Source organism: Ochotona princeps, chromosome 11, assembly GCF_030435755.1.
Source record: "Ochotona princeps isolate mOchPri1 chromosome 11, mOchPri1.hap1, whole genome shotgun sequence".
NCBI classification, from domain to species: Eukaryota; Metazoa; Chordata; class Mammalia; order Lagomorpha; family Ochotonidae; genus Ochotona; species Ochotona princeps.
This window is the reverse complement of record NC_080842.1, coordinates 41,533,065-41,556,630: the sequence shown is the minus strand read 5'-3', so window position 1 is coordinate 41,556,630 and position 23,566 is coordinate 41,533,065. Positions and strand designations below refer to the sequence as shown.

Genomic DNA, 23,566 nt, shown 5'->3' with positions numbered 1-23,566 from the left:
TGAAGAAGCTGTTACTAGGAGGTCACTGGGGGGCAAGCTAGCAAAGACGATTACATTAGTAACCTAAGTCAATGTTATAGTCGGTGCACAAGAGACCCACCAGGCTCAGATACAATGAACTCCCAGAATGCAGGGACACAGCCAGAAATGCCAGGCTTTAAAGAGGAAAACAGCACATTTAAGAACTCCCCTGCTTTTGGTTTTGATGGGGTTATGAAGTTCTAGACTCATCTGTTGGTAGCAAGAAACAACACTTCCAAGAATAAATGCTTTTCTTCTTTGAGGAATTTGTTCAAGGTTGCCATAGATATAAAATGCAGGAAAGGCAATTCCAAGGTCACTAGTCACCCCCTCAGCTTCCTGATGTCCTATTGAAGCTAACTGGTAAGCTCTGGCAATCTCTCCTACTTTGTGGCTTCCATTAGAAACCATAGTACTATTTAAGGTAAATGTAAAACAAAACATTGACAAGATGATGGTATAAAAAAGTAAGTATTCCATCTTTTACAGGTATTGAAATTTGTTGGCACTTTTTCATGTGCACGTTATCAAGTATACAAATTAAGTGAGCAGAAATTCAAACTGATTTCAAAACAGGAAAACAAGTCTCAGAAAAATATGAATGAATTCATGCACTTTTCTATAAACATGCCAATAGATACCCACATCTAAACTAGCTATTGTATTGTGTGCCTATATATAAATAAATAGAAAGATTTATATATGGCTTAATTGATGGGAAATTCTTACATAGTGATTAGCCTGTAGGAAATAATCATTCAGTTGTTTCTGTTCATGACTATTGTTGTTATGTGCACATACACTGTTGTTGTAATATGCACATAATTGTTGCTACATGGTGTTGTTGCCATTCTGTTACTTTGGTTGTTATATGCACATATGCTATGTATAACCATACTGTATAAATTATATATAACTATGTATTATAGAACTATAATTTTGGCAAGATGCCCTGCTGGAAAGTAAATTTGTGTTTTTCTTTCTTTGCCCCAACAGAAGTCCCAGAGAATCACTTGAACTAATCTACAAAAAAATGATGGAGGAATGAATAAAACAGTTCATTAATTAATACCCAAATTTATCTCTTGAGGATTATCAATTATCTAAAATCAACATGGGTTCTCCTCAGGGCTAAGAAGCTGTGGAGGCAGATGCTCAAAAATGAGGAATAAGGAAGTCTCTTCATCATCACAGATGGAAGGCCCTGACCTTTTGAACTTGACCTCTTCATGTGAGCATCAAACTATCAGTTCATTTTGTCATGTTCTGATAGGGGAGAGTTATGTTCTTCCAGAGTCTCCCGACACTACTGTTGGTAGCCTATGGGACCAGAAATCATTACTGTAAGTAATTTACACAGAACATGAATCATATGTGACTGTTAGTATTAATTATAAACATTGCCTTTATAATTAGAGGAGGATTAAACCACGTAGAACTGTACTTTAAGCTTGGAGCACCTAATATGTGCCTTACCATGTGTAGGTATTCCCCCACCTGCCTTTTAAGTGTGTTTGCTGCTCAGGTCCTAAGCTTCCTTTTTTCTTTTTCTCATCTCATCACTTTTCCTCTGTGAGTTTATCAGCAACTAAAGCTTCGTGTTCTGCATACAAGTTAACACCAAACAACAACAGATCTTGCTAACTGAGGAACACTTTCTTCCTGCGTGCCAGGCCCTGTGCTTCACAAACCTTAACCCAGTTTCGCCACACCAGCTCTCCCTGGAAGATAGGAACAGAGCACAGTTCCTCCCAACAGCTACTTAAGATGTCCACATCACAGGTGCCTCACACATTTCTTTTTTTCCCACGTTATTATTATTGTTATTTTTTTTTCTGTATCTGGGATAAGGGGAAAGAAAAAGGGAGAAGCCCCACCCAGCCTCCCACCCATCCCAGGTCCCGATGTGGGGCACACTCCGAGGGTCCTGTTTAAGTCATTTTGATAGTTCAACAGTTCCGAATTGCTGCCAATCTCACCATTCCAAGCATGATGAAATGTCTCCAGAATCCAATGGCTGACATATTTCACTTTAGAATCTTCGTTTGCCCAGATTTTTACTGCAAACACTTGGCTGGGGTAGTTGGTTGATTTGTTCTGTCCTCCATCCTCTGTCACACACACATTTCTGAAACTTGACTCACCATCCCCATAGATTTGCTTCTGCTCCTCCGTATCAGAATAGAAGATCACTAGCCAGCAATCTGTAAGTCCCTGTTTCCCTCTTTCTCATTGACTCTCCACTTCCAATCAGGTCCCAAATTTGATTTGCTCTACTTCCTAAGAACCCCTTCACCCCACTGGTGCTTTGACCATCCCAGACACAGTGCCCATCATTTCTGCACTGGAATCCTGCATAGCTGCCCAACTCATCTCCCTGCCTACAGTCATAATTTCTGTGGTTCTGGTGAGAAAAAAATGGGGACAATAATCGGATCTCCCTCTTAGGTTGGCTTGAGTTAAATAAGGTGTATTACTGTCTAAGTAAATGTCAGGTATATGGCAAATAACACAGATGACGGCCCCTGGCTCAAGATCTTCCTATAAGGCTGCTACAGTCAGCTAGGTGGGCCTGCAGTCTCATCTGAAGGCTTGACAGAGATCCAGGTGCTTCCAAGCTTGCCCACACGGTGCTTGTCAGGACCCTGACCCTTGAAACATGAGCTTTCACACACAGTTGCCTTGTGTCATGATAGCTGGCTTCCTCCAGGACAAGCAAACCCAGAGAGAATGAAAAACAGAAGAAGCTTCCAAGATGGGAGTCTCAATACTTTAACTGCCTTGTCTCAGAAGGGAATCGCATCACTGCCCTTCCCCGAAATCATTAAATCTAGCCCATAGATAAGGAGAGAGGATTCGACATGGCTGGCAGAGACCACTGCATCCATTCTACAGGTTACCTGTCCAGCATTATCAGCCAACAGATGGGAGAAGTGAGGCAACCGAGGGATGAATGGGACCCCAACGGCATCTCACTAAGCCCTCCAACATGTCACTCAGCCCTCTACCTGTCAGAGTCAAACTGACCAAGAGTCATGAGCCCTGCTAGTGTTCACCAGCAAATGCACATCTGTTCTAGGCTCCTTACTGCCTCCCTTCCACAAGCATGGCGATCAGTGAAGAGCCCACACATTCCTGGAAGCTGTTGCATTTGTGACCTTCCGCTCTGTTCTACAATAGATCAGCATGATAGAAGGTACTAGCTCTATTGTTAAACATGAATCTGAATCCAACACCCACATGTATAATGACTATTAAAGTGTAAGCATTCCCATGAAATGCTCTAAAAATTAAAGCAACCCAAACTGATTTTAGAAGAACAAAATTTCTATTGAAGAATATTTTAAAAATATATACCAATTAATAGTGAAAACTGCTTCATGAAGCAACATATGCCTGAGAAACATTTTGTTACAATTCATTTTATGGTTACTTGCAAGAGAAAAATTGTTAGGTTGAATTGCCTCCCCTCTCCCAGGCAAAAGTAAAGATATGTTGGAGTCCTAAACCCTCCCTCAGAATGTGACCTTACAGGATCTTCACAGAGATAACTGAGTGCATGGAGTCATTTGGGTGAGTCCTAACCCATTATGACTGGGGTTCTCATGAGAGTGGGACATGGGGCACAGAAAAGGACATAAATAAAGGGAAGGTGATGGCAGTCTATTCAAGGAGAGGAAAACATCATCAAGGCAAGGAGAGGGGGCCTCGGATGAGTCCTTTCCTTGCAGCCACCAGAAGAAGTCAACAAATCTGACACCTTGGGACTCACAGCCTCCACAACTCTGAGACAAACTTGTGAAGTTCAAAGAAAGAGGGAGGGATTCAGAAGAAAAGAACAAAGGGAAGTCAAGAGAAAGACTGTTGCTTTAACAAGTTGTGTGTCTGTCAAGATGCATTGATTTTAAATAGAAATTATGACACCCTACTCTAAAACTTTAATTTTGCAGGCACAATGGCTCCACTCCAAGAGGCTGACAGAAATTTCTAACAAACGTACCAGTGGAACGCAACTGCAGGTGGACAGACCAAATTGCCCAGTGACTAAAGCCAGGACTTGGCCAGAATTTCTGTGGCGCAAGTAGGGCTGGGGAACCCCTACCTTCTGGTAGTCCTCCTTGGAGCTCAGGGCTGCCTCCATCTGCTTGGCAGAGGTGGGATAGATGGCTGAGCGGTACTGAGTGCCATAGTCATTGCCTTGGCGCATGCCTGGGGAGCGAAAAACAGAGAGGATTACCAGGTAGGCTGTGCAAAAGTTCAGATGTTTCGACACTTTTCCCTACAGTCTCTCTGACTGATGTGCTTAGTTTTATCTTGACATTACTCTCTTTAAGTGAGTATGAAATACACTGATTTCAGCTGGACGATTTTAGCTGTGACAAAAATCTTTACACTTGATAGAAGTATTGCAGGTTTCAGGTCATATTCAATGTTTCATAGCTATATTTAACATGCAGATATCTAGATAATAATCTCTCCTGTGTACTACATGTCAAGTGCCATGCTACACACTGCTTCCTTGGGTCCCGAAGAGACACCGTGCAGCAGGTCTCACCCTTACTCTTTTGGCAGAGAAGGAGATGGTATAGTGGAGATATGCGGTCCTGAAACAGTGAGTGGCACGCAGAAATCTTAAGACATCATATGACTGAGGCCATGAATCTAGCACAGGGAGCCTAGCATTACACAGTGTATTTCCCCCATCACAGCAACTTCATTGTATGAGCAGTCCATCTCTTACGAATAATAAAGTTCCCAAAATGAAGCAGCCACAGGCACACTAAATGCCCCCTGTAGATTCCCATAATTGCAGTCACAATGAATTTCACGCGTGGTTGTTGCATCATTCAAGAATGAGTTTCTGCTCCAGCAAGTAACCCAGACACCCTCAGCAGAGGATGCCATCCTCCACACACATTGGGTCTGGATATTTCCAATGTGAATGTGCAAGGGAATCACCTTGGAATCTGGCTAAAATGCAGGCTCTGGTCTAGCAGGTTTGGGCGGGGCTGGATGTCCACTTCTCATGTAGTGAGACCACACTGAGTAGCAAAGGTTTGGGTTTATTCAGATATTTTCAAGTTTTCTTATTTAATCCTCAGGAGAATCTTTCACTTCCAGCAGACACTTCTTCTCAACTACATCATTTAACACGCTCCCTTGCTGCTACCCTAGTCAGCTTTCAAGACTTAGTTCCAGCACCTTCCCTCCTCAGCACTTTCTCTGATCAAACTCATCTGCTGTGCCCAACCCAAACTGTCTCCTTTGGGTTTCACCTGACCTTGCAGGCGCCTTGCAGAGGTTCTATCAGTTGCACCTGTGAATGCATTTGTACCTTCCTCCTCTCTGGGCCTTCCAGAGGACTGGGCTGGACCATCACAGTACCGACTGTAGTGTCAGAAATACAGAAATACTTCCACAAATACACACTGTGTGAAGACTAGAGGAGTTTGCACAGCTCTTGTGATTCAAGCTTTTTAATACTGGAATGTCAATCAATTGATCAGGCTCCTTCTGCAATATTTCATTCGTACTGATAAATGCAAAGAGGATAACTTTTCTTAAGAGCTACAGAAAAAGCACACAATTGAACTACTACTTGGAAAACCAGTGGAGGCCAGTGCAGTAGCTGGGAACACCAAATATTCACTGTACCTATGGACAAGGTAGGATTTATGACCCCAAACTAAAGCCACAACAAAAGAGGCTGAAATAATACCAAAATGGCAGGAATCAGAGTTAACCCACAGGTTACCCAGGCTGTCAATGTGCGTAGGTGAGGATGGGGGTACTTCAAAACAGATCAGAGAAAATGGAATTAAAAGGTTGCTTGGTGCCAAAAAAAACCTTTTTTGAATCTGCATAGTTTTTTCAGAATTTGCATTTTTATAAACTCTTTGAGAATTTACTGTAAGCCTGGATTCCAAAGTATTTTTGTACCAAAATAAATTTATCTTTTCATTCCATTTGCGTGAACTTTTTGAAGCACCCTTGTACTCAACATCAAATATGTGTGATGAGCACTTTTCCAGATGCTGAGCATACATCAATGAACAACACAAAGTCCTATGTTCATAGAGTTCAGTCCACCAGACTGTAAGAGGGCAGACAAATGCACATTCCAGGTGCCTTGGCAACATTTTTTTCCTTTGCCTCCTTCAATTTTTTCTCCTTTCACTTAGGAGAAACGCTTTCCTTGCATGGCCACTTCCTATCTCTTCAATGCATAATGACATGATGATAATTACTGTTCCTCCTGAAACACTCTCCAGCAAGAAAACAAAGAACACTGGATGGCTGATTTTTAGTAAAGCATGACTTTACTCTCTACACCCAGCACAAGGTACTGAAAAATAGGATCTCCATGCAGAGCGGTTTCAATCTGATTGTTCTTCCTTCTCTCCATCCTAATTGCCTTTCTTTCTTCCATTTTCTTTCACAATAAGACCAGAAATATTTGTGTATTTTGTTGGTTTTGTTGAAAGTCTCTGAATTATCATAGGACTCCCCCACACTTTTTTTTTCCAAACAAAGGGAAAGAATTGAGAGTCACTCCAATGAGACAGTTTAATAGTGGTCTCTTCCACTGGCATATTTTTACACACACACATACCGAAATTATCCGACAGAAGAAGAATAAAAGAGCCCTCTCAGCTTACATCTATTTATAGATCAATCTTACTTTGTAATGACATGACAACCTATAGGTAGAATCATCTGGAAGTTTTCACAAAATTGGCTGGGCAGAAGAGATATTCCAGGTAAATATGTAAGACAATGTATTTCTTAGAACAAGACATGGATTAATTATACAATTAGAAATTATGAATGACCACTACAACCAGCACAGGATTCATGGATCCTTCTCTTGAAGCCATGGTCCCTCAAATGTAACTAAATTGATCATTTGGTAACTACAACTTGATAGCATGGATACAGCACCTACCACTGCTGTCTTTGTCTTCCTTGGTGATGTGAAGTATCCCAACACTCTGGACGGCTTACAGATATAGCATCGTGGGTCCTGTCCACAACTCTTTTTCACTGCTAATTGACTAGTGATGAACCCAAACTGACTAGTCAGCCACTGGAAACCTGAGTTATTCAGTTACACCCACCATATGCATGCAGAAGCCTGACAAATCTGATTTGTATTCCTGATCTTCTGCAATGCTATTAGAATACTCTAAAAATACTAAAGCCATGTTTAAAACAATACATACTCTCCTCCTGGACACTTGCCTGCCTGAACAGAAAGGAAGATAAGAAAGTTCAAAAGGTACATAAAAAGGGATTGAGAGAAAACATCAAAGCTCTGACTCACCCATGACCAACAATGTTAATTTGATTATTTTTCCTTCAAAGATCATATTGAGGAGAATGGGTAATATCCTAAAATAAGATACATGCACACATGCCCATATATGAGTGTGTGTGTTTGTACATGCATTTGATTAATTCCATTGCATACAGTCTTCAGTTCATCGATGTAGAAGCTTACTGAATGGAAAGGAGATAAATTTTGAAATAAGATGGTTTTCTGGAAATAAGATTTGATACTTACTGCATTTATTGCATTTAATTTTAACAGAATTACCTCCCTAGTTAAGTTTTAACTCTGCTAATCTCCAGCCTAGTTCTTCATGTCAGTGGGTAGCAAGGAAACCTAAGCTGGGCAAAAGAACTCTATTGAATTCTTCTATTTCAGCCTTTGTCCATGCGTGTGTTTTCAATTCAGCACCCTCTTTCTTGGTTTCTGATCTGAAACTTAGAAAATCCCTATTGGCATTGTCTTACATCCCCTAAACATGTACCCTGTAATGTTCTATAAAGGAGGAGAGACCTGCGGAATGTTAGAAACATTATTACCATTGATAATGCTTGAGAAAATCATTCCACCTGCCTGTCTGCCTGTTCATCTCCTTCTTTACTTTTCTCCAGTCTATTCATACTTGCCTGACTCAGGTAAGGTACTAGGGATTGGGTTTCACAAATAAGATGCAGTGTCACTTCTAAACTAGTCACACTCCTGGTATTATAAGGAAAATCCACGTAGGTCAGAAAAATTCAGAGGTCCAGAGAGGGAAGTGGGAAAATGGATAGGCCAGTGAGAAAAGGGCCCAAGTCTGACAGCGTGTGCAGTTAGGTAACTCTTGTCCTGAAAGAGCATCAGTCAGGCACCAAGCCTGAAGATATCTTTACAAGGACTAAGGAACAGCATGCTCCTTCGGGGACTGAAAGGAATAGAAACAAGGTCAATGTCTTTATCGCAGCTTAGATACCATGAAATTTGAAACATAGATAGGAAAGATGATTCATTGAGAAATAGGATTTGATGCACAATGAAAAACCACATTAAACTCAACATCCAGGAGCTGCTAGAAATCCAAGTGGTCCTGCTGGTCTACCCGCTGAACAACAAAGAAAATCAAACACTAGGCTGTCCTAATTTACCGAGGCAGCTTACAGGTTGCTGTTCTCCAGAGGGCACAATTAACAAAAATTTTATTTTGAAAAAGGACAGAAAGGTGCGAGTGAGAGACTGAATAACCCCTGCAGGTCTTCTTCCCTTCCCTTCTCCAAATCTATAGTTACTCCCCAGCAAAATGGGATTCATATTGTGATGCCTTTGTACTCAACACTGATGCAGAAGAATTAGCCAGTGATTACTGATCTGAAGGAATAACCTGGAGTGGAGAGGAGAGGAAGCAACACTGAATCCTGATACTGCAGTTCAATATTCTAGATCTTCGGCAACCCTCACATTAGTCCTGTGGAAGAAGATGTTCTTAACAGTCTTTGACAGAAAGGAAATCATGAACCAGAGAAATGGGGTGACCTGCCTGAGACAGTTTAGTAGATAAATGGCAAATGCTTTATACCTTTATCGGCCTGACCTTCTCACCTTTCAGAATTGATCTACAAAGAGTTAGACAACAGAACCAACAGCTCCTGTGTCAGGCTAGCAGAGGGGCATCGCCACAAGAGGCCTTAAACAAGAACGAGCAGGCTGCAGTCTCAAGACTCTGAAGAGACAAGGCCCCAACAAGGGTCCTAGGAGGAAATGATGCTGCTCAGCTGAGCAGAAGGCTCTTAGGTAAACAGATCACCCTAGGGACCAGAGATGCATACACAGGTCAGTTTGTGACCATGCCGATTGAGTACAGTCGGCAATGCAGAACTCTCTTTCACCTGGATTCAGTGGGTGCTGCCAAGTTCACCATGCTCCTGGCTTTGTCCACATGGCTTTGGTAACACCAAAAGGGTCAATTACTGGCACTATTTGTCACAGGCAAATAAGTAATGGGCTTGCCTGGGAGGACGAAAGAACAATAACTGGCTCAGAAAACAATATCTTGTGCTTAAAATTCTCCAAAAGTACTCTATAAACAGATTAATGATGGCTGGGCTTTGGGGCATTCTTGAAGAGGTCTGACCTCTTGGCATCTATCAACTGTTTGAGATTTCTCTATCCAGCCTTTCTAAAGAAGATTTTAAAGGGTCAGACCATCCTGATTTCTCTCTCTCTCTCAGAACTATAGAATATGGTGAAAAATAGATAAATAAGATAACATTTATTCTAAAATAAATAAGGGTGGGGATGGAGTGGCGGTGTAGCACACTAATCCTCCACCTGCAGTGCTGGTGTCCATGTGGGTATTGGTTTGCATTCCCCATTGCCCTACTTTCAATCTAGCTTTCTGCTTATGGAATGGGAAAACAGTGGAAGATGGCTCACATCCTTGGGACCCTGCACCCATGTGAGAGATCTGCAGGAAGCTCCTGGCTCCTGCCTTTGGATCAGCTTAGCTCCAGCCATTTTCACCATCTGGGGAGTGAACCAGTACATGGAAGATATCTCTCTCTCTCTCTCTCTCTCTGTGTCTTTCCTTCTCTCTGTAAATCTGCCTTTCAAATAAAATAAATACAAATACATCTTTTAGAAAAATAAATAAAGGTGAATGAGTTCTCATCTGCTCAAAAGACTCATCTTTGGGTGCCAAACTCTTTCCACACAGTCTGACTAGGAACATGAGAGATAAGTTTGAACATAGAAATTTCAAAGGGAAGTTCACTGTAATAGTTGTTGCAAGATCTCAAGGAATAACACCTGATAGTGAGCGACAGGACAAGGAAGATGTGTTCCAAAGGATTTGATATGTCTCTGCTTTTGGGAATGCCGAAGGAGCCATTTATCAGCAAGACTGTCTGTGTTGGTTCTCACCAGAGTAACTCCACACTCTCCTCCTCAATGGTTTGCTGTAGAGTCTTCTGCAAGAAGCACAGGCATAGCTAGGGGCTTTGTCGATTCCAGTTCCAACTCTGCAGGAACTCTGGATTGGCCTACGTCCTAAACCCATCTCAATTGCAGCTTCCTGTTGGAAATGCGGGGATGGCAGCATGTTTCTTGTGCGGTTATCAGGCAAACTCTCCAGTCCCTGTGTGATTGCTATTGCAGAAATTCAAGAGTGACAGGTTTGCAACATACTACTAAGGATGTTAAGAAGCATCAGTCAATAAAATTCAGAAACCCACATCAGTCCCAGAAGTTAGAGAAGGAATCACTAAAATACAGATGGATACGCTTGATCTGATAAACAAAATTTCCAGAACATATCACTGAACAAGTCAGAATTCAGGGAAAATCTGTTCCTAAAAGACCAATGGTTTCATCTAGAATCCTTCCGTCTTAGACTTACAAATTGGAGGTCATTACCTATACATACAATTGAAGGATTTGGTTACATCCTTTAAAAATAGACTTACTGAGTTATAATTGATAAGCAAAAAAATTACATATATTTAAAGAGTACAGCTTGATTGACTTTGATAATGTATACATAACATGAAAGTTTATTCATGCCTTTCTCTTCACTCCTGGTTTCCCCCTTCAAAACTCCTAGGCAAACAATGATCAATGTTCTGTCCTTAGAAATTCATATAGCCTTCAGACCAGAGAGGGTATACCTAAGAAGCCGTTGAACTTGACTGGACAGTAAGATGCTGGACTCTATGTTTGGTATATGCTTGCAATGGGGGAATCTCAACTGAACTTGAACTGTGGTTATGCAACAAGGTAGAGGAATCCACCATGGTGGGAGAGTGTGGGGAGGGGTGGGGAGAATCCAAGTACCTATGAAACTGTGTCACATAATACAATGTAATTAATAAAAAAAAATTTTAAAAAAGGAAGAAATTCATATAAATTTCCTATAATGTTGGCCAGGAGTCAGTCACAGCCAAATTGCAGAATTTACCTCACCCACCGTGCCTCAGGCCAAGGCCAGACATGACCTGAGACCACATCCTTGCTTAGCTTCTTCACCTTCCTTGTTCTTCTTCCTTCACTCTCCAACACATTTTTTATCTTTTTTTTTTTAAATTTTTCTGAGAGCACTTCCACAGTGAGTGACATGCACTAAATCCCTGTCTCAGGATATCTACATCCACGGAAGCAAGCCTAGGACTCCAAGCTATTTAACCCAATTTGATCTCTTTCCGACTGCCTGACTTCCCACCTCTAGCACTATGCTATTCCTTACATTCTATCACTTCAGTTGATACTTGTTGGATAAATTCTTATGAGATCTGTTTGTCAGAAATATTATAAGACAAGTTTTTTTAAGCGACTCTAAGTTAAGAGAGCTATAGCATGCACATGCCCAGGGACACATCACTCTAACAATAAGCAGAGACCTGCATACCATACTGGCCAGCGGCAGGACGGGGCATCTGCTGAGTGACTTGATTGTGTGTGTGTGTGTGTGTGTGTGTGTGTGTGTGTGTGTGTGTGAGAGAGAGAGAGAGAGAGAGAGAGAGAGAGAGAAAGAGAGAGAGAGAGGGAAGCATGTGGGAAAGATTTAGCTGCTGTGGGTCTATCAAATTTTGAACATTTCCACTTCCCTCTTCAAAATGTATGAAGCAATCAATGAGTGACTGATCAATTCAGTCATTCCAAATACATAAACAGTTCCTCTACTCTTTGCTTCTCAAACTGACCCCCTAGTTTGCTGCAACCAAGATGGAACCAGTAGGCCATCTGCATCCTATGTTGGCCCCCCTAAAAAACACCAGAGGTGAGTGGCATCAATGACACATCTTTAGGTCAGTGTTGTTGCAGTGAGGTCCCCTGGCCTCAGCTACCAAGCCTGGTCTCTGGGGGGCAAGGACACTGCAGGCTCCTGAGATCCTCCAGCAGCTGATGAGCCTGTGGACTGCACAGCATAGAAAGTGCTTTTCAATGGGACCCACACGGCCCTTCACAGAACACCTGGCCTTTTTTCTCAGGCATCTGAGGCAGGCCTGTTAATATGGAACCATCTTTATCTGACTGAAAAGTTGTCAGTTTTAACTGACAGCTCCATTTACAGTTAAAGTGCTGAATATGTGAGTGGAATTTTTTTTTTTTGTTTCATCAAAAGAAAAGAAGGGAAGGGGAGAGGGAGGGAGGAGTAGGGAGAGAAGAAGAGCAGAGAGAAAGAGGGAGAAGATGAAAACCAACTGATGATTCACGTGCTCATCAAAAGAGCTAATGACCCTGAAGCCTCCCCTGTGTGCCAGGCAATGTGCCCTCCTTATGCTGTGCATCCAATTCTGTAAACACATAGAACAATGGCATTTCCCAGAACACGAGGCCAATGCTGAGTGGGAGGCTGAGAACCTGCCAAGGCCAGCACTGGCCCTGGAACCATCTGCCTCCAAGGCCCATGCTCTTAATCATGACTATGAGAAATTGTAAACAATACAGTGCTGCATGGTAAACTGTGGAACGTATTATGTGACTCTTCTAAAAGAAAATGTCCCTGGAGTCACTATCATTTTCACAATATTCTATATTTTCATGCAATGCATCTCAGGAGAGCTAACAGTATATTGATATAGAGATGAGGTGCCAAATATTTACTCTGTACCTAAAAGCAAAGAGAAAGGTTTTGGCCATGAGCACATATTTCTTCTATAACCATAAATAAATTACTGTGAAAATTTGTGTTTATTCCTTCCTAAAAGGTAAATAAAAATGATTTTAGTATAGATTTTACTTGTGTAAAAGGAAAATTCTACGCACTGCTGGTCCAAAGGAATATTTTGAATTATCATATGTCTCCGGAAATGCCTTCTGGGACTCAGTATCTGTTTATGCTCCATTCTTCTAAACATGGTCAAATAACAAAAGTACATGAATAATACTGCAAAATATCTAAATTTCTATGTTACTATTTGCCAGCCCAAAGAAGAGTGATGGAGATCTTCCATCTGCTGATTCACTCTTCAGATGACGATAACCGCTAGGGCTGGTTCAGGCTGAAGCCAGGAGCCCATAACTCTGGCTGGGTCTCAAACCTACATTCCAAAATGGGGTTCTGGCATTGTAAGTGGTGGCTTAGCCCCTGTGCCTCAGTACTGACCCCACAATTTAGTTTTACAGCAGTGATTCAGCCAAAGTACCTCCTACTACAGGCCCATTGTGTAAGCAGCACTGACATGATGTTGACATCTGCACAGGTACGAAGCCTCCATGTATCACCACATTCATGGGACAAGTCCTCCACCACAGAGATGGTCCTCATTGTTAACAGAAGTAGTAATCAACATGTTGGTTTTAGTGGTTTCCAGATCCAATAACAAGCACACAATCATAAATGTACCTAAGATACAAATGTAGTTTATTACTGAGGCACCCACTTCAATACTATATGAAACATAATTAAATTATTTATTATGATGTGAACATTCATATAACACCCAATGTCAAGATACAGAGTATTTCCAGCCCCTTTATGTGTTTCCAATAACCTCTCTCTCTCACTCTCTCATTGTAACCACCATGATTTTTTATTTTCTTTAATTTTTTATAACACTATGCTTTGCAGATAGACATACGCTGGAAAAGGATTTGCTCTACTTTTGAAATTTCTATAAATTAAATTACATTGTGGTTTGAGTCTTAACTACCGTGGTCCTGAGTTCTTTCTATTTTCTTCATTTTCCTAGCTTAGTAACATTCCTTTGTCTGAATGTACCACAATGGGTGTTTCTACTCCATTGTGGTATGCAGGACCAGCTTGGAGCTGCTAAGAACCTTCTTGACACGTTTTCTGTTATTACAACTCTAGAAATGGAATCACTTCTTATAGGTATTATGTATCCCCAACTGAATTAGATGCTGATCCATTTTGCAGAGCAGTTGTACCAGTTTAGAAACCCATGTTACACAATGAGGGTTCCTGGAGCTCTCGATGTTTGCCAATCTAATCAGGAATGTTAAACGCAAATTTACCATTTTTGCTCAATCTACTTAACATGTGATTGAAAATCACTTGGTCTTAATTTTGATTTTCCTGATTAAAAAGGAGGTTGACTATCAACTGATTTTTTCACCAATTATTGCAGTGCTTTTCTCATTTTTCTATTCAGCAATCTTTTCTTTTAAAAAAAAATCTGCTGTATATATTTTAAATCCCTATATATTCTCAATACTAATCTTTTACCAAATACAATCCATCCATTCCAGGCATTTTCTTTACAATGCTTTTAGATGAGCTGAAGTTCATCAATAATTTTCTTCTATGGTTAATGCTTTTTCCATCTGTTTTAAAGATATATTTCCCAAATCCAATGTCATCATGATATTACCTACTTGAAGTCTTTTGTTTGTCTTTTATATTTAGCTCTTTTCTTTCTTTGGAATTGATTTTTATGTGTGATATTAAATTACAGAAACCTGACTGATTTTTCCCCGTATGAATGAAAACAATCTTACTATTATTACCTAAAAGATCATGCTAGGCATTTGGCATAGCAGCTAAGATGCTGCTTAGGATGTTTGTATTCCCTATTGGAGTTCCTGGGCTTGAGTCTCAGCTCTGTTCCTGACTTTAGCTTCTTGCTAATGCACAGCCTGGGAGGCAGCAGGTGATGGCTCAAGTAGTCAGAACCCTAAAATCTGGACTGCCTTCTAAGGTCCTAATTGTGTCTGACATAACCCCACCTGTTGAAGGCATTTGGAGAGTACACCAGTGAATGGAAAAGCTCTATTTAGCTTGTTCTCTCTCTCCACCCCACAGAGTCTGCTTTTCAAGCATTTAAAATAAATTTTAAAAATTAAAACATCAGGCTTCCTCTGATACTTCAGTATACTTTTCCTCTCTGTGTATGTTGTGGGTGTGTTTCTGGAGTCTCTCTTCTGTTGCATTTGTCTGTTCCCATCTGCCCTTATATCAAGTCCATCTTGTTGTAATAGGTGCAGCTATATAATGAATCTTGATGTCCAGGAGCATAACTTCTTTCACCTTGTTCTTTATGTAAGCAAGTCTTTGCTTTATTTGAAAGTCAGTGCTTCCATGTAAATACTGAAATCAACTTTTAGGAGCCACAAAGCAGAAAAACAACAAATATGCTGGAACTTTGTTGGGTTTGCACCAAATCGATCAAACAAATCAGAGAGAACTGGCACGGTCATAGCACAAGCAATATCCATCATCAGATCACCTGAGCACTACGTCAATGCCACAGTGTCTAGGTATTTGGTAGCACTCTATTCCAATGTTCAATTCCAGGTTAATTAAAAAAAACCCTTAACTTGATAAATATTAGTTTCTGCTCATGCCAAATTAGTAAGAGGAGTTGGGCACTCTTCTGTTTCCTGAATTCTTCAGAGGCCTAGGCTATCAGAAGCCTAATCATCGTCAGTGGGCTGCTTTGGAGGCTTCGCTTGGTGTTCACAGTCAGCAAGAATACTGCAGGTGGAGACAGTTTACGGATCATGGAGCTTTCACAGTCCTGTCTGGAAGTGTTTATGTTTTGATTCCTGATTCTACTGGTCGCGGCTCAGTCATGTAGCCACGTCAAGGGAAGACTGAAAACACTATCCAGCTGAGGAGAGGTGAACAGGTATTGGCACGTTTTTCAGGCACACACACACACACATATGTATACATATACATATATACTGTGTATGACCCAACTCCAGCTTTTGGAGGCATTTGGGGTTATGCCAGTGAATAGGAGATTTCTTTCAAGCTCATTTATATTTTCTCTCTCTCTTTCTCTCTCTCTTTCTCTTTCACACACACACGTACACACAGTTTGCAATTCAGAATATTGAATTGGATTAACTATATTTATCTATTTTGATAATCATATCTATGTCTTTTTTTTTCTTCTAATCTGCCAGTGTGGTTAGTTGCAATGGTTAACATTGAAATGCTAAACCATGCTTTTAAGTTGGACCAATTTGGTCATAAAGTCATTATCTTCTTACATATTACTAAACTTAATTTGTGAATACTTTGTTTAGGATTACTGCATACATGTGCATGAGTAATTTTCTTTTCTCACATCATCAGGTGTTAAGATTACAAAGGTCATAAAATAAACTGCATCTCCTTTTAATCTCCAGATTACACTGAGGAAGATTGCAATTATTCCTTAAATGTTGATGGAATTCACAGATGAAGTCATCTAACTCAGTGACTTCTTTATGAGAAACTTTTAAGGTACTGATTTTATTTCTTTAATTATCATTGTTCAATTTAGCTTTGCTTCATTATAATTTAAGAAATTCACTTTTTCTAATTTTTCTTAATACCAAGTTGCTTATCATGCCCTGTTAGTAAATGTAAAGTCACCCGCACTAGTGGTAAGAACTCGATTTTTATTTCTGATATTGGTTATTTGTGTTTTCTCACTTTTTCTTGGTGAAGTGCTCTAACAAAGTCAGTCACACCTTCTATCTCCTGATCAAGATGCTAAAAACTGAAATTATCAAACAATCCCAGAATAAAGATATCATACTCCTCTACTCTACTTACCTATCTGTTTCCTTCCTTACCATTCATACATTCTTTGCTTTTAAAAAGATTTATTTGAAAGGAGGATTTAGAAAGAGGGAGGGGGGTGGGAGGGGAGGGGAGAGAGAGAGAGAGAGAGAGAGAGAGCGAGAATGAATATGAATGAATGAGAATAAATCTTCCTTCTACTGGTTAATTCCCCAAATAGCTGCAATTGCCTGGGCTTAGCCAAGCTGAAGCCCAGTTTGGGCCAGCTGTCTAGGTATCCCATGTAGTTATCCAAAACACTTGCTTTCCCAGATGCATTAGCAGGGAGATGGATTGGAAATGGAGTAGCCAGGATGCCAACCAATGTGATGCTGTGCCACAATGCCAGTCCCTCCTTTCCATTTTAATCTGGCCATTCCTAATAATTTTGTCAATTTTTTGGTGTGATTCTTTTAATATTTCCTTAAATATTATGTTCAATATTTTGAGTTACTTTCAGTTAGACAATCGGTCTGAATAACCTAGCCTGCGATTACTGGAAATTGTAAATTCTAGTTCCTGCCAATGTTATCAGCTCTCAAGTTTCTCTTTTCTAATTTAGTACTCTCTCGTGTAGTAATTATTTGAATTTCATCTTTTAAAATTTTATTTTATTTATTTGAAAGGCAGAGTGACAAAAGGTAAGCAAGAGACATAGAGATTTTTCTTCTGCAATTCACTCCCGAAATGGCTGCAACGGCCAGAACTGGGCCAGGCCAGAGCCAGGAACCTGGAACCTCATCCAGGTCTCCCTCGTAAGTGGCAGGGACTCAAGTACATAGCCTGTCCTCCAATGCTTTCCCAAATGCATTGGCAGGAAGCTGGATTGGAAGTGGAATAGCTGGGACTTGAGATGGCACTCACATGGTAAGTCAAGGTCACAGGCAGTGGCTTAACGTGCTATGCTACAATGACAGCCCCTGAATTCACTTTTTATTGCTGAAATGCAATTTAGTCAAATCATAAATCGATCTAACAATTACTATTAAAATATGTGAATTTTTTTTCCTGGCTGAAATATTTCAAAAGCCTTATTATCAGAACTTTTTCATCCTGTTAATAAATCCCTAATGGGATTATAACATTGTAATGGACACCTTAGGAGTGCATGAGCACTAGATAATGTGCTGTTATCTGCAGTTGTGGCAGGTCAAGTTCTCTGCTCTCAGAGAGAAGACAAGGGTTGTAAGTGAACCCTTGAGCTCTAGATTCCAGCTCTGTCACAGAATAACTAGCTTGTGTTAAATCACTTCACCTCTCTGGGACTGTTCATTCATCTATTAAATAGGTATAAGGCTCACAAGGTAATTTAAGGCCCAAATGGAATCATGTATACCTAAGTCTGTGAGCACAACAGCCAGCCCAGCCAATGTCAGCCGGCTAGAGTTCTTCATGCAGTGTGGAGCCACCAAACTCACACAACACTAGAAAGGCTAAGGAGAAACTCGAGAGTATTACATGAAAGGGGGACTTGAAAGTGAAAATGGCACTTCTGCAAACAGCACAGACACTATGTACATATATGATAATGTTACGCTAGGAAAAGTATGACTGAAAAGAACAATTAATAGAGAAAAATGTCAGTTCAATTCTTTGTTTCATTTTTCTCTGTTTCTGAAATTCCTAAAAGAATGAAATCCCTTTCAGAATTCATAATGCTGGGTTTGGGCCGGTTTTTTTTTTTTGCATTTTCTATGTGTGCAGCTGTTCCTCTACTATAAGTATGCACATCTGCTCATTAGCAATACAATGGAATTCCCACTGTCTAATTATTTGCAGATGATAGATCCCTTGTACAAAGTCTAAAAAAAGGATAGTCCTTCCAAATGGGTAACTTATCTAAAAAAAAAAAAAACTAACGTAAAAAGGTCAGCACAATGAAGCTCGGATATTAATTTGGCAAGCTCAAATATATGAACACCAGTGCTCAAGTGCCTACTTGATGGGAGACAGAAGGAAAGTAGGATTTTTCTCATTCCGATGGATGCTTCTCAGTAGACAGTACGGGGAGCTCACTGCTCCACTATGCACCTGGAAAGAGGCTGTGGAGCAAGCCTGCTGACAGTAGAGTAAACCAATCTCACCTCTCAGCCTCTGGAGATCTCACAGGTACAACCCACACTCAAATAATTATTCACGATGAATTGAAGAAGGGAATAAAAGCAGGCCAAGGAAAAAGTGGAGAAGAGGCCTTCGGGGTTCTCTATTGCCAGAATGGGCTGAAAAGTCCTATATAAAACCCAGTTCTCTGAGAACTAAGGAAGCTGGCCAAGGTGTGCAGTCCTGGGCCCTACATAGCCAGTGGAGGAATCCTGGGATTTATGAAGGAACAAGACAAGCAGGAGACAGCACAAGTGTGGGAGTTCTTCCATACCAATTGCATAATGTATGCCAGACTACATTCATGTAATGTACATTCCCTCAAACATCCTGTCACACACTTGTGGGGTAAGAACTGTTTCACACATACAGAAACTGAGGTTCATCTACACTGCCAAAACAAAAACATTTAATATTAATGTTTGCCTTCTAGAAGAGGAGACAGAGGAATAAATAATAACCAAGTACAATTTATCCTTTGATAATTGTTGGGGAGGAAAAACAATACAATGGTAGAGAAACACATGAGGGTTAAAGTGCTACTTTAACTCAGAGAAGACTTTACTGAATACAAGATGTGACTAATTCATTCATTCATTTGAATGGCAGAGTGACAGAGAAAGAGATCTGCCACCTGGTTCACACTTGAACAGACTGCAATAGCCAGGGCTAGACCAAGTCTATGTCAGTACCCAGGAACCCCATCCTGGTCTCCCACATGGTTGACAGGGGTACAAGTTTTTGGACTATCTTTGCCACTTTCCAAAAACACATTAACAGGGAATTGGATGGGAAGAATAGCAACTGGGACTCGAGCTGGTGCTCAGATATGGGATGTTGGTACTTCAAGAGGCAGCTTAAACCACTGTGTAACCATGCCAACCCCTGAAGTCAAGGAATCTTAAGTTGAGATCTAAAGGGCAAGATGGAAACAGTCCCCTCAAGAGTCTGGTCAGATTGAATTCTAAATACAGGCCCCAACTTCAGAAAGAGCTTGTGTCTTTTAGCAATGAAATGAAAAAGGCCACCGTAATGGAATTACAGTAAGTGCAAGTAGGGAGGGAGAACTGTGGCATGAGTCAAAGCTAGAGAAGCAGGTGCCAGATTTCCAACCCAGATCCTGCTGGTCAGGATCTCTAGAATTTGTAAACCATCCCAAAGAAAATGGACAGCCAGAAAAGGGCTTTCAGCAGGAACAACATACTTTATTTTCAACATGTCATTATGGAGAATAGATACAAAGGGTGGGTTAGGATGGTTAGGAGGTCACTGTAGGTTCCAGGAGGTAAAGTGGAGGAGAGAGAGATGAGATTTGACCACTGAGCTGGTACAAGGCATACCTGGCTCAAAACCAGAGCCCTAGAGTCCAAACTCTTAAAAACAGATTTGATTAAAGACATTTTAATTAGGGTGACATTTTAATCAAGATTTTCAGAGGGGTGACAGAGAGTTCATTACTAGCTTATAGCTGAAGGATGTACTAGCTAGAACATAGATCTGGCTGCTTTAATAGAGGGAGAAAAAATGTCTAAAATAAACCAGAATCATTATAGTTTAAACAAAGGAGTTTTGCCTAAACACTCCAGTATGGGATGGGGACTTAATCCTAGCTTCACAGGGTCTCCCATTAAAAGGGTGAGGCTCCCATTGCTGTAATCCAAGATGCTTCACAAACTAACTTGGAGAAAGGGAGCAAAGAGAACACCCTTCCCTCCAAGTGCATGTAACTCAGAAATCATGCACTATCACTTCTATTCAGACCTAGCAGCTAGAATTTTGACCCATCAACACAGCCCTGATTCTAAAAACAACAACAACAACAACAACAACAACAACAACAACAACAACACTCCTTTTTATTAGTGGCTGCACGTGTGGTTAAAATTCTACTACTACCCAATATTGGGGTTAACTAACAGTCTCAGTCAGCGCCCTCTGCAGAAAGACTATTATTCCATGAGGAGTGCACTGGGTCAGTTTCCAGGCCACAGTTCCCTGGGAAGGCTCATGAGGGATCCACAAACCCTGCTGAGTAGCAGACATGGCCTGGCAACTGGGAAATGCACTAAGTGAGCCTTTCCAGTTTCCAGAAACAGATGATATTTTGATGGTTAATAAGGTAGGTACCTTATTTAAAGAGTGATGAAATGCACGTGGCATCCTAGTATATTTGCTTTTGAAAGGATACCTTCGATGCTTTAAAAAGGCACTTATACTATGGTATTGGGTTGGGAGGGGGTCCATAAAAATGTCCATCCTTAGAGATGAACCCTCCCAGTCAGAAACTTGCACTCCTCTAGCATACAGAGGAAAAAAGTGACTTGAGCATTAGACTGAGCTGGGTCCAAATATTGTCATCAACATCAAGCAAGATTCTAAGTCAATAGAGCCTCATTTATTCCCTTCTTCTATTAAATGAAGATCATAACTTCTGAGGGTTATGATCAGCATGAAATAAATCAGAAATAGAATCTTTTTATCACTAAGACTTGACCATAAGAGACGGTTAATGTTGCTATCCCTCTCCCCAAGACCTAGTAGCAAGAAATGGTTGTGACTAAGAATTTGTAAGGGGTAAAATCAGAGCTAAAGCTTCTGCCTTGTGTGCCTGAGAGCTGGCCCAAGATACAGTCTATGCACTTTATCCTGTGCAGGAACAGGTGGAGGGCTGGATGGTGCCATTCATTCACACAATGTGCTAGTTAAAAAGATACAGACAGGTCTGAGAAGCTGCAACCTGACTCAGCTCCTCCGATGCTACCGTCAGTCGCAAACTCTAGGAGCCTCTTACCGTGGACCACTGACAAGCCTCACTGCTACCACCAGCATCAGGGCAGTACTAGCAGCATTACAGAGCAACAAGGAATGTTTTCAAATTAACACAAAGGACAAAAGTATCTGTGAGTAGAAAACCCACATTTTCACAGATGGAGGGTAAATATTTTCCTAGAGAGACCAGGGTAATGAGGATATAAAAATAAAGTCCTTTCTCTCCCTCTCTTACTATTTTCAAATAATAAATCTTGCCATACCGACACTGCCTGGCTCTTGGATGGGACTGTATCACTTTCACATCATGTTATTTAATGCTTATGACAGCCCATATAGCAGGCAATACAGACAAGATTATCCCTTTTTTATCTAGAGGACAAAAGCAAAGGTTCATATTGAGTTGGTGTTATGATTTGGATGAGGCTTGAACCCACATAGCTCATGTTCTATGTGTTTGGTTCCTGGTGTGGTGATATCAAGAAGTGAGGCAGTCATTAAGAGATGAAGCCTAGGGCCCGGCGGCGTGGCCTAGTGGCTAAAGTCCTCACCTTGAAAGCCCCGGGATCCCATTTGGGCGCCGGTTCTAATCCTGGCAGCTCCACTTCCCATCCAGCTCCCTGCTTGTGGCCTGGGAAAGCAGGAGAGGACGGCCCAAGACTTTGGGACCCTGCACCCGCGTGGGAGACCCGGAAGAGGTTCCTGGTTCCCGGCTTCAGATCGGCGCGCACCAGCTCGTTGCGGCTCACTTGGGGAGTGAAACATCGGATGGAAGATCTTCCTCTCTGTCTCTCCTCCTCTGTGTATATCTGGCTTTCCAATAATAATAAAAAAATCTTTAAAAAAAAAAAGAGATGAAGCCTCTGTTTCTCTGGCCTCCTGTGTACTCTTCTTCACACATGCACTCCTGCCGTCATGCACCTCAGGATGCGGTACAGTCCAGGAGGTCCTTGCAACAGACTGCATCATGCTGTTTGGTCTTTTAGCCCTTGACCAGGATCCCACAGTCAGAAAGGGGGCTCTCTTACAGTCAGAATTCAAATCTTCTGTTTCAGGCTTTGTTGTCTTCAGGATCTGAGTGCTACCACCTCTTCTCAGAAGTCTAGGGAACATATTTGTCCCATGAGTTAGACAGATAGGTAGAACAGAATGTATTTGATAAATGCTGATATCTCACTGTCCTAGAAAAGGCTAGGTTTTATTGTCATTGTTAAATTAAGAGATAAGACTTTTATTTATTGACCAAATGTGTAAGAAGGCTGCAATATCTATCACTTCACCTGAAAAAGCTAATCTACTGAATGGCCCTCTCTCTGGACTCACTGCATAGTGGCTATGGAATATGACTCAGGCCCTAACTCTCTCTCTTCTCTCAGCTTGGCTCCCTTCGGAGTGTCTGGGCACTTTCCCGTAGGGCAGTTACTGTGAGAGTTGCTTCAGGATAATAAGGCACTGACGGACACACATTTTCTTGATGTAGTCAGTGCCATCAAGATCTGATCTCATGGAAGGAAGACTCCAAGGAAAAGTTCCTGCCTTTTCTTCTATAGTGAGATCCTTGGCATTAACAAGAAATCCCTGTATTTCTAAGTATCATTCTTAGGATACTGCAGCTCCCACAAAATTGCAATCTTAGGATATTGCAGCTCCCACAAAATTACAAACTAAAACATGTAAATAGGCCCTTCAGATCTTTAATGACTTTACAAATAAGGTAATAGAGCCTTTCTGACATGCTAATTCAGATGCTTTTCTAGAGTCCTATTTCTGTGGAGTTTCCTGGGACTATCTTCACATCAAAGGTCAAGCCTTCTCACGTTTCATTCAAGTTTAGGCTTTTGGCTGAAAAGCAACTGTGG

General features: G+C 41.1%; 1 protein-coding gene across 4 annotated transcripts in view; it reads right to left on the bottom strand.

The window, feature by feature from the left end:
• Positions 1-23,566, bottom strand: part of MSRA (methionine sulfoxide reductase A) — a 409,813-nt gene that overhangs the window by 81,438 nt on the left and 304,809 nt on the right. For 3 of the 4 annotated variants that reach the window (XM_058670091.1, XM_058670087.1, XM_058670090.1), the window contains exon 5: positions 4,124-4,230. In XM_058670091.1, coding sequence (XP_058526074.1) covers positions 4,124-4,230 — 107 coding nt within the window. Of the gene's footprint in view, positions 1-1,156; positions 1,342-4,123; positions 4,231-23,566 lie in introns of those variants that run through there. The other variant, XM_058670088.1, reaches the window with a different exon arrangement.